Below are 12,264 nucleotides of genomic sequence, written 5' to 3'. Positions count from 1 at the left end.
AGAATTCACCATTTATTGCGATCAAAAGAGCTTATCTTACGTACTAAATCTAAAAGATCATAATTCAAGGATTGCACGTTGGATAATGACCTTGCAATCTTATTCATACAAAGTAATACATAAGGCAGGAAAATTGAATCTTATGGCAGACTACCTATCGCGGTTAAAAACAAATGATACCATAAATTGTGTACAGTCCCAAGAAAACAATTTAAAAGTCTTTCAGTTAGTTAACCTATCACAAAACCAATTAATAGATGAACAGAAAAATGATCCTCATTGCCAGAAAATTGTGAGAAAATTAAGTGTTCATGTAAAATTTTCCCCGTCTTCTCCAATTTTTTTTCTAAAGAATGGTGTCTTACTGTGCTCTAGGGTTAATTCCTTAAATCCTAAACTAGTTGTTCCCAAAACTTTAATTCAACTTGTATTAGTACAATGTCATGATAATAACAGTGTTGCCCACCCAGGTTTGTCTAGAACCCTTCATAGAGTCAAAGAAATTTTTTTTTGGTATAATATGTACAAAAATGTTAAAAATTATGTTGCTTCTTGTCCCTCGTGTATTGAACGTAAAGGATTTAAAGCCTCAAACAAGGCACCTTTACAAAAGATTCCAACTGCCAGTAGACCCTTTCAAAAATGTAGCATAGATGCAGTTGGACCCCTAGTGACTTCAAAAAACGGAAATAAATGGTTACTTGTTATAACAGACTATTTTTCACGGTATCCTGAGGCATATCCTGTACCTGACATCCAAAGCTCTACTGTTGCTAAAGTTTTGATTGATTTCATTTCACGTCATGGACTCATGGAAACTTTTTACTCAGACCGAGGAACGAATTTCATTTCCGAAGCAATGCAGCAAGTATATGATACACTTGGCATTCAAAAGCAGCATACTGTAAGTTATAATCCGCAAGGAAACGGTGTAGTAGAAAGATTAAACAAAACACTCATTGATTCCCTCAGCCATCTTGTTAGTATAAACCAAACAGATTGGTGTGAACGTGTTCCCTTGGCTCTAATGGCTTTTCGCACAGCATTCCATCGTACAATAAAGCAAACCCCAGCATATATAGTATATGGTCGTGATCTGGTGATGCCATATGACTTAATATTTTCGTCAAAGTTTAGGACATACAATGATAATCCTACCTATGTTCAAGAATTGATTCCTAGATTGCAACAGGCATTTGCCATTGTAAAAGAAAATTTAGAGAAAGCTGCTGATAACCAGGTTGCTTCTACTGCCACAACTAGACATATCAAAGATATAAAATTAGGTGATTTGGTTTATCTTCATACACCTAAAATTAAAGTTCACACCTCGAAAAAACTCTCAAAATTAAACCATGGTCCTTATAGGGTGTCAAAGAAATGTTCCCCTGTCCTGTTTGAATTAACTTTAGTAGCTAACCCATTAAAAACTACTACATCTCATGTCAATCGTATAATAAAAATTCCAGAGAGATAAATATTTCCATCGTCTTCCATATTTGAGGAAGAAAATTCTGTAATTAGTGATAACCTTAAAGGGTGTGAGGTTAGACACACTGCTGCGGATAAAAAATTATATCCTGCCTTAATGAAGCCCATTAATGAGAAAGAATTACTAAGTTTTGGTTATTTTGTATCACAACCCTGTAGGGCTCAATTAAATCGTGATGTACAAACAGATGTTCAAAGTGAAGAAAGTAATTCTTTATATGATTTCTTTCGTGATACATCTATTTCACCCGTTTCATTTTTAAATGATTCTTTATCAGAATCTGATTCGTCAGATGTGGTAGAACCGAGATATAATGTCAGACCTAGAGATCTTCAGGGATTTTTAAAAAATAAAAGGGTGTAACTACTTTGTAATAATGTGTATTTAATGTGCTATTTTATACTATGTTTTTGTCATTGTATATATATATTATAATTCTTTATGTTGTGTATGTGTAAAGTGCTTATCATGATAATTGAGAAAGCTTCGTGACTAAATCTCTTCATGTTACTGAACTAAAAGCAATTTAATGTGAACTTTAAGGACGTTTAAGTGGAACTCTTTCAGAATTAGTCTGGTTGGGAGTCTGAGTGGATCAGTCCTATGGAAGTGACTGCTGAGTTGTTGCCTGTGAATGGATCTGTCTCAAAGTGAAAGTGTTTGCTGAATCCTCGCCAGAAAATCATGCCGGCCACTCTAACTTCTGAACTCTTCAATGGCGTGTGAAAGATAGGTACTCCTGAGGCATCATAAGGCCACAAATATCTCTTGATTGTTTCGCTTTTCATTGGTAAATGCTCAGCTGCGTGGTAGCCATTGTCTTAAAAAAATAATATTTCATGATATCTATATGCATCATTGATCCCTGCTGCAACCTCATCCATAAAACACAACACCTTCATGTTAATTTACTGAATTGAACTTTCAAACAGACACACTGCTCATCCTGATCACTCAGTTCTCCCACCTCACTTCTCTTCAACATCAGACTCCATAGTTTGTGTTGTAACGGTAACCATCCTTATGCAAGAATAACTAATCAGTGACTTCTTCCAAAAGATCCTACTAGTCAGTGACCTTTGTTTTGTTTAAAAGAAAAAAAATTAAATTTATTAAATTTTTTTTTCCCCAGGGGGAAAGATATATGTGGTATTGCTTTTATGATGTTTTGTTACTTTTATATATATGTGGTATTGTTTTTATGATGTTTTGTTACTTTTATATATATGTGGTATTGCTTTTATGATGTTTTGTTACTTTTATCTTTGCTGCACTGCTATAATTACTTTAAAGTTTTAGTTTCTCTTTCATAAGTTTTCACCTGCCCTTTTCTGCCCTTAAATAATTTAGCCAAAAATAAAAAAAGAAATAGCAAGTATAGCCCTACTTATTTTGTGATGGTGGTAACAGCCAATAAGAGTTGAGTATGCTTTGGGGGCTTGGTTAGAGGAGGTGAGAGAGAAGGAAAGGACACATGGTTTTGGAGAGCTGAGGTTAAGACACAAAAAAATATGAGGATCCTCAACAGCTAAGTTATATTATAAAATTTTCTATCACCCCTTAATTATTTTTCTATTTATTTTATATATTAGCAGTGCAGCTTCATAATGTATAATTTCATGTTAATTTTTTTTATGTACCTATTATTAATTGGAGTGAATGCCTTCCTGGAACAAAATTTGTAACTCTAAATATCTTAAATGATCTATATTAAATAAATAGTTTTAACACCTTGCAATTAGTGATCATTCTAATGATCTTGTTCTCTTACTTAAGAGTATATTATTTTAAATTGTTATTCAATTTTATTCTTATCTTAATGTGTGTGGTGATGAACTGAACATCACCACACTATATTCAATTACAACATAATAATAGCTGACATGACATAACTTCTGTTTGACGTTTAGAGGAAGTGTTCTCGGTCAGTTTAAATATTTTTTAATCGTTACAGCACAGACTGTGATGACTTAATGGTTATCTAATTATAAAACATTCTGTGAGGTAAAAATATCAGAGAAACTTACTTTCAGCATGTTCAAATGTATGAAATCGCACTGGCTGAGTATACAGAACAAGAGCAGACATTTCAGCACCAGCTTCTGACTCTTTAGCTGCAGTTCCCTACAATATTTTGTAATATATCAATATCTGTTACTTGTAACAGTTAATAATAACTCAATAAAAACATATATATATACACAATAGAGAGATTTTTACATTATTTTGAACATTACATGTTTACTGTTATGATCACTTTTTCCACTTAATTGAATAGCAAAATTGATCACATAAATCTCATCCACCCTGTATAATTAATTAGAATTTGATTCATAGATATTACACAAAATTTAATATAAAATGTTTTTGCTAATCTTAAGTTTCAGTTGAAACTTTATCTCTAAAACTAGTTAAAATATATTTAAAAAAATTAGTACAGTAGAGAACCATTTATCCAGTATCCAGATAACCGGGAAAAATTTTGCTAAATTTTCCTGCCATTTTAAACTAGAACGATTATGGAAAAAAAAGGGGAAATTGAACTCATCCTTGAAGTTGAGTAGAGGAAAATGTGAGGAAGGGGAGAATCCCCCCCCCGTTTAACCCAGAGAAACGTCATTTCTTCCGTTACCTTGAAGATCTTTAGATCGAGAGGAGGCAGGGAAGGGACGAATGTTTCATTTAGGTCGTCAATCAAACTCAAAGGAGTGGCATGCTGATTTCGTTTTCTCCTTGATTTACGAGGGGGTGAGGAAAATGCATTGTACATGTATATCGGTAAACAGAAGATGAAAGAGAAAAATATATTTATCTATTTGACATCGATTAATAAAAATAAAATATTTTTCTTTTGAATAAATTCTGATTCTTTGGAAGCACGGTATCATTTGCAAGTTTTTCTTGATGTGGAATCACATCTACTTCCGTTAAAAATCGTGTTTTTATAAAAAAATAAAAGGAGAATTGTTTATTAATTTAAACATATGATTATATTATGAAGCAGATTGCAGTATTGTTTTTCTGATTCCACTACGCTTGATTTTCTTTTTTCATGATAAATTTTGCATTCAGTAAATTAATTCTTTTTATTCATAAATTTTATTATTTTTTTTAAAGAAAAAATTCCGTTGATCTTGCCTTGTTCCGGGTTTTAATATTTACGTTAGTGCCTATCGTTTCGGTTCGATAATTTTCAAGTGTTGTTTTTATTTTGATTAATAAGTTTTCCTTTTATTTTATCATTTCCCCTCCCTATAATTAGGTATGAAATGTAATGCGTTAATTAATCATTGGTTTTGTTTATACTAGTGAATTTAGGAATTGTAATTATTTTTAAAAAATAAATATAAGAATTTTGTATTTTTTAAACTTGTTTATAGTCTAAACTTGCAAATTTTTTTTAATTCTTTCAAAATTTTATTTTTCTACCTTTTTTTTCTTTTTAAATTTAAGAGTGTTTTTCTTTCTTATCTTACTTTAAAATGTGTTACACTTTTTCCTTGTAATTCGGGTTCGATAAAACATCGATTAACGGCACTTTTTGGTTGATCCAGAAAACCGGGAAATTCAGATATCCGGGATAGCGATGGTCCCGAGCATTCCAGATAACTGGTTCCCTTCTGTCTAAATAATTTAATTCTTGACATTTCTCTTACTTCATTTTGATCTTCCACTTGTTGTTCTGCCTCTGCCTGTTCCTCTTCTTCAGAGCCAGAATCTGAACTGGAGTCATCCATCTCAGATGGAACTTTTTCCATTTCTGGAACTCCATTAGTTATTACAGTTTCTTTAGTAGGAACAATTTTCTCCCCTTCAGGGGCAGACGAAACTGGTCGAACTTTCTCGGGTGTTGTGGAAGGCTGTAGCGCTGGTTCCTCTTCCTTTTCTGATAAGCCAGATGATTTAGAAGATGCAGCTTCTGAGATAAAAAATATGTTTTGAAAGATAAATCATCAATAAGGCATTACTATGTTGAAAGAACAACTATAAAAGCCGAACTAATCTCAAAAAGTTTTACATTTTTCTAAATCGTTACATTATCATGTTTGGAAAAATGTTAATGTGTAATTTAATTCACAAGAAAAAAAAATTGAAATTTGAAGCAAATCTGGTTTCTTCCTCTCACAGAAAATATAAATAAACAGTTGCAGACACACTTTTTTTTCTTTGTACTCAGAGGGTTTAATATAAAAGTAATAAAACATTAAAAAATATTCTACATATATCATTAAAGCAAGGAAAGAATAAAAAACTAATTAATAGACAAAGATGTAAATTTAAAATAATAAAGCTTAAAATGTCCAATTCAATGTTCAAAATATCTGAATCTTATTTAACAATAATGTTTCTTATACTTGCACAGGAAAAAACACATATTTATTGGATGAACTAGAAACTTATTGGCGGTCACGCACATAAAAAGTCCCACTTTAACCTGTACTGTTTGTTGCATTGCAAAGCCAGCTCTCTCCCCAAAAAAGAAAGATAAACAATGTTTAAGAGAAAAAAGAGGACACAATTTCTCAAATAGGCCTGTTTGTAAAACGACAAAACAGTACAAATTATTTAAAATTAAATTGTTTAAAGACAGAATTAATGGTTTAAATATAGATTAAAATTTTTATATATCAAAGAATCTAAACTAGTCACATCGCATATATTTACTTTTACTATAGTCATCACAAATAACATTCCCAAAACATGTGTGGATGAATGTCAGTATCATGAATTAAAATTTCTTTAAATTTATAATTTTATAACTGTCTCGGAAGACAAAGAAAAAATTAGCAAACTATCATAACATTCATTCTTTTATGCATAAAAGGGACAAAACCTAAATTACAAAAACTAACAACGGTTAAAAGGATAACACTTAGTGTCTAGCTTATATTCAAATTACCATTAAAGTCATTTTAACCTAAATTTTGAAACAAAATAAAATTGTAATAAAATAAAATCACTGGCAAAATGTTAGCACTATTTCCTACCCAAAATGGCTCAACTATGGTTTATGTGCCTCTCCTAGCTTGCAAAACAACCATGATGACACCCGAAGAAAATTAAACTGAAATATAATACTTTTTCACATTTTTGCAAAATATATTGTTCTGGAAATAAGCAATATGTTAATTAAACTTCAATTCTAATCATATTTCTATTCCTCCCATAGTAGTTTACTAAACCCGATTTCTATCTCTAGTGATCACCTTCTTATTATTTTCAGCAGCAGAAATTCTCACACAATTTTTCCTCCAAACATAAAAATGCATCACATTTTTTTATTCCAAAATAAAATATCTTTGGTAGAAAAAAATCTTACTTTTAGGGTAGTGCTTCTTCTTATTCTTTATTAAAATTTTTCGACGTAAATGGTTAGGTGATGGCAAAGGTTCCTCTGGCTTCAACTAGAATTTAAAGTTAATTAAAGAAACAATTTTTAATTTGCAACAACTATTTTTAAAGATCAAATAGTAAAAAGACTTTAATTCTAAAATTAAACAGATGAAATATACAATTTAATTAGGTGAAGTAATTATGTAGCTTAATTTTGATTATTTACTGAAAAAGTGTCTTGATTCTGCAAACATCTCCTTCCAAAGTCTCTTTTGTAATAATAAAAAAAACACTGTGTCAGAAGAATTTAGAAAGAATCTTGCTGTTAGAACATTTCAAAAGCTTTGAATAAACAAATTATCTGTTGTCACAAAATGGCTATGACATAAGATGGTGGCCTGGTTTAGTTTCACCATGATAGTCCAAAGAAGCAGTTAAGCTGCCTTAGCATAGTTTCCAATGTATCAAAAAACTTGGTAATCTGGCATAGATTACGGATGGGGATCATCTGTTGCCTTACCACGATCTGACTAAGCCTTCATTTGTGAATCGTCATTGAGAGGCCAGGAGACTTTTAGATTCATCCACTATTTGTACAACTAATTAACTCTTTTGTTTTCCATGTTCTAACTGCTTTCATTGTTCCTTTTTGTTTTTGTATTATTTTACAGCTCCAGTTATTTTAATAATTTTATCCATTAGAATTTAAAAAAAAAAAAAAAAAAAACTTCGGCAAATTTAAAATAATTAGATTAATCTTCCTCTTTTAAATATCTTTAAGAACATTATAGCATGAAATAGAACTAAAATTCAAACAAAATTTTAAAATGTAATTTCATACAATCCTGAGAATTTCAATTGTACGTATATTAACGATCTATGTTTGTAAAATTGGCATGTTATAATTTTAAAAAAACCATGGTAGAATTGTAAAAAAAAAATATGCAGCTTAAAGAGGTACAAAATTAAAAAGAGATGATATTTACTTAAATACAAACACTTTTGATTAACAACAATAGAAGAGAAGCAATTACCTCAAAATTTGGCAATGGTTCAGATAAAAGAAGATCCCCCAGAATTTTTGTACAATACATAGCCATTTTAGCTTGCTGCTTTGGCCTGACAAGAAAACAAAGACGTAATTACAAATTTTTGAGAAAGATAAAATGATAAGGCTTAAATTATTATTTTTCAAAATAACTTTTAAAACCATAGTTTATTAATAATTTTAAAAAAAAAGGATAAATACTGATGTTAATAAAATACTTCAAGAAAAATATAAAGTTGATGAAATCAGTACAATAAACAGTAAAGTACATTAAATACAGTACACATGAAATTACAGATAAACAACATCGCCTTAAATTAGGCATATAAACTGATAAAAAAAAAAATAAGGGACACTGTTAATTTGCTTGAGCAAAACATGTTATTTAATGTGAAGGTAGATATTGATTCTGTTGAATATACTTAGAGTATGATATTTAAATTTTTGGTTAGTATTTTTAACAACTTTTTAAAATTATGAACAAATTTGCTATTGTCTCCTCTTTCATAAGCTTTGGTACTGAAAACTAAATGAAGGAACGAATGGGGGGGGGGGGGAATGTGTGGCGACTCAATTTTGACAAGCGGAAGAATGAAGTAGATGAAACCAGAGGAGTTTTTTTTAACAGTGGTATTGGTCAGTTGAAATAGAGTTATAGCTTTTCTTCTTATGTTATCTTCCTTTTTGTTTAATTTTTCTTTATTAATAAATATCTTTTAATTTTGATTTCATAACATTCAATTAGATAAGGAAATATTTTATAATGTAATTTATTGCTGACATTTTCTTGGATTCGATAACATATTTTATCCTTCAGATTTGCCATTTAGATCCTACTTGCTGTCAAAAACAACTTGCACATAGATACATTTAAATAATAAATAAAAGCCAAATAAAGAAATTCATTATTACTATCTAAACAGATAAAATAAACTTACGAGCAATGATTTTCGAATGAAAGCAATACTGGATAATCAGAAGTTTTAAAAGCACTTTCAGCAATAGCTTCAAGAACTTCCTGCAAAAAAAAAAAAAAAAAATTTTTTTTTTCTTTTTTTAATAAAAATAAAAATTTTATGCTTTATAAAAATAAAAATTTCATTAAAAAATTTTTTAATTTTTTTAAATAAAAATAACAAAGTTTTAGAAGTTAAATTAACACTCAGTTAATAAAAATTAATATTTCTTAAAAATTGAAATTATCTTTTTTTTATTCAGTTTTTATATAAAAATTTTAAATATGAATTCTGACTACCTTACAAAAATATTTTCAATAGAAGATTCTAAATATATTTTTCTCTCAAAATTGTTTTTAGAAAATCTTCTTATGTATATGCATTAAATTAAACACACATAAAAAAATTGGTGGGAAAATTAGAGAATAAATATGCTTTTTTAAATTAAATTATCTCACTGTTCTTGACTAATGCAATCATTTACATTTTTAAATTATTAAGAATTGTGTTTTATATATTGTTCAACACATCAACAAAAAAGATTCATTTCTCATGAAAACTAATTTTTAAATTTAAATAATTAACATGGCTATAATGCCATAATGAAAATTAACAAATACAGGTATCATTTGTTGCATTTTTTGTTACACTGAAAATAATTTTAATACAAAATGAAATAGTTCACAAATTAAATTTGGAATTGTATTATTTAGTGTGTATTGCTTTTTTCCTCTAGTACTAGCTTAATCTACTTTTGCTCAATAATGAAAATAACTGTCACAATACTTTTAATAAAACTTCTGTAACAACTGTGTAGCCATGGGTGATAATTGGTTCCTCATCAGAATTTTTCCCATTCCAGCAATCCAACTCCACACACCGACATCCAGTAAGCAAGCACTGGCGATAAATTTCAACGGAAGACTTACCAGTGAGTTGATGGCCTAAAAATTTAAAACTAAAATTATATGGCTTAAGAGCTTTTAATGAGAGCAACTTAATGAGATTTAAAATGCTCGAGTTTTAAAAGTCATAGTTCCTCAAGTCAATGTAATAAAGATACATATATTTGCTGGTATTCCATGAAAAATCACCTAAAAAAGGGTATAAAAAAAACTTTTTTGTACTAACAACAATTTAAAAAAAATAAAAAAAAGCAAAAAAAATTTTTTTTTTTTAGTATCATAATTGTGATACAACAAATTCAGAATACATTTCTATATTTAAATATAAAAAAATGCCATAGTTAAGTTATGTTCGTTGAACATAAAATACTTAAGCTTTTAAAACACACGAGTTAAAGATTCATTTGTTAAAATTAAATTTTAAAAAATTGACAAATTTAGTTCAATAGACAGAAATCCTACACTTAACACATATATGTTTGGTACACATTTGTAACAATATGGCCCAAATGTCGACATTTTCAGATAATAATTTATTTACTGCAATATACAAATTCCTCTAGGTGAGGAATTTTCGTCATGTGGAGGGATACGAGTTAAGACGCTATGTGACGAATATCAAATTTTTACAAGCACACTAACCTGTAAGATAAGTGTTGTGGGATGAATTGATGAAATAATGACTTAAAGGTTGGTCCATATCATTATTCAAGTCAAACTTTTCAGGAGCAACTATAACATTGTCTGCACTCAGAAGGTATCGTAAAAAGCCGTCCACAGATAACAATCCTTAAAAAAGAGTTTATTGATAAATATTAATAAAATTACTTTAAGTAAGAATTTCTAAAAAAAAAACGTGTAGATTGATTTGTCTTTAGAAATCAATACATTTTAAAAATTAATACATAAACTTAATATACATATAAATACATCAGGTACTACATATAGATGAGCCCTGATGGCTCAGTGGCTAAGGCACTGAACTGTCATTGTAAAGAACTGGAGTTCCATCTCCAAGGACGGTTTAAAGTCCACCCAGATTTAGATCGATGGGTACCAGTTTCCCTGGGAAGTGAATGTGACCTGCACACAGTGCTGATCACATAGCCACTATCATGCTGTTGGTCACAAAATTATAGAACTTTAACTTCCATGACATCCCATCTCACAATGGGTTATTGTATACTGCTTTACTATATATAGATAGATAGGGTGATTTCAAAAATAATAACTTTGAACCAACACAGAATTTTTATAAATCTTCAAAAAAGATAACGATTAGCAAAAATAAGTTTGCTGTCGTTTCTGTTTTTGATTAATAAATAGTTTTCCAAAATGGCAAATGAAAGAAATGGGCATGATCTTCAAAATTAATATAGATAAAAGAATTTGAATTACATAATTGGGATGAATTGAGACATAAATATTTTATCATATAAAATTAAACAAACAAAAAATTTATGTTTTAAGTAAAAAATATTACCAACAAGAAAATTTCATTTTTTTACTAAACTTTTATTAATGTGTAACTTTTAATGTGTAACATTTTAATGTGTAACTTTTTAAGTAAAAAAATTTGGTCAAATCAGCAAAACAAACTACAAAAGTTTTTAAAGAATAATAATGTTTCATGCTTTAAAAAAAAAAAAAAAAAAAAATTTAAGTTTATTGTCTTTTCTTTTTTTGATTAATAAATAGTTTTCCAAAATGGCAAATGAAAGAATTAGACATGATCTTTATTAAATTTCATTAAGTGATGGCATTTTAATATGTAACTTCATAAATATTAAGTTAAAAAAAATTTGGTCAAAACAGCAAAACAAACTACAAAAGTCTTTAAATAATAACAATGTTTAATGTTTTAAGCAAAAAGAAAAATCATAATAATTACTTTTGTATAAAATTTCATTAATTGATTGTAAATATGTAAATTAAAGCTTATATTTCCCACAAACATACTATTTAAAAAAAATAATTCTCAAAATGTTCCTAAACTAAATATATATCCAATAGATATTCTAAAACAGACTAAATATATATATCTAATGTGTATATTCAAGAAAAATTACCTTTTTGAGCATAACTCTTGTGAGGTTCATATTGTTTTATGATTTCACGCACTCTTGCAGGATCAGCATAAGGATAGAGTATTTCATTTAAACGTGGATCTCTTTGTTCTTTATTTAAAAACTCAACTAACTGATCCACAGTCATTCCTTTTTTCTTACTACCAGTCCTATAAATTAAATGCATAGTTGAATAAGTTGAAATCCATATAAAAAAAAAGAATTCAGCTTAAAAGAATGTACTACTATAAAACAAATAAATAAACAGTTCTTGCAGCAAATTCACTTGATAAGGCATAAATTTCTCTCCCAGAGTTATTGGTTTCAGTTCAAAACTTTTCTAACAGATGTTGTTTCTGCAATTTCTCCCCCATTGCAATTTGATAAATAAAAATTTTGTTCAGTTCTCCTGCTACGATATGCTATTGTGGCTGATAGCGGACATTTCAAAAATATCGTAAAT

General features: G+C 29.0%; 1 protein-coding gene across 2 annotated transcripts in view; it reads right to left on the bottom strand.

Annotated features, from left to right (window-relative positions):
* LOC107448739 (1-phosphatidylinositol 4,5-bisphosphate phosphodiesterase classes I and II) overlaps positions 1-12,264 on the bottom strand; it is a 54,673-nt gene that overhangs the window by 33,656 nt on the left and 8,753 nt on the right. For both annotated transcript variants that reach the window (XR_015432608.1, XM_087159611.1), the window contains exons 8-15: positions 11,805-11,971; positions 10,378-10,524; positions 9,617-9,774; positions 8,813-8,892; positions 7,861-7,945; positions 6,813-6,897; positions 5,149-5,411; positions 3,520-3,616 (exon numbers count right to left, since the gene is read on the bottom strand). Coding sequence is in view for 1 of the 2 variants with exons in the window: in XM_087159611.1 (XP_087015737.1) it covers positions 3,520-3,616; positions 5,149-5,411; positions 6,813-6,897; positions 7,861-7,945; positions 8,813-8,892; positions 9,617-9,774; positions 10,378-10,524; positions 11,805-11,971 (1,082 nt within the window). In the remaining variant the exon portion in view is untranslated. The remainder of the gene's footprint in view (positions 1-3,519; positions 3,617-5,148; positions 5,412-6,812; positions 6,898-7,860; positions 7,946-8,812; positions 8,893-9,616; positions 9,775-10,377; positions 10,525-11,804; positions 11,972-12,264) is intronic.

The sequence above is a fragment of the Parasteatoda tepidariorum genome, chromosome 3, assembly GCF_982258835.1.
Source record: "Parasteatoda tepidariorum strain Cologne lab strain chromosome 3, Ptep-v5.0, whole genome shotgun sequence".
In the NCBI taxonomy this organism is placed as follows: domain Eukaryota; kingdom Metazoa; phylum Arthropoda; class Arachnida; order Araneae; family Theridiidae; genus Parasteatoda; species Parasteatoda tepidariorum.
This window is presented reverse-complemented; position numbering and strand designations above follow the sequence as displayed.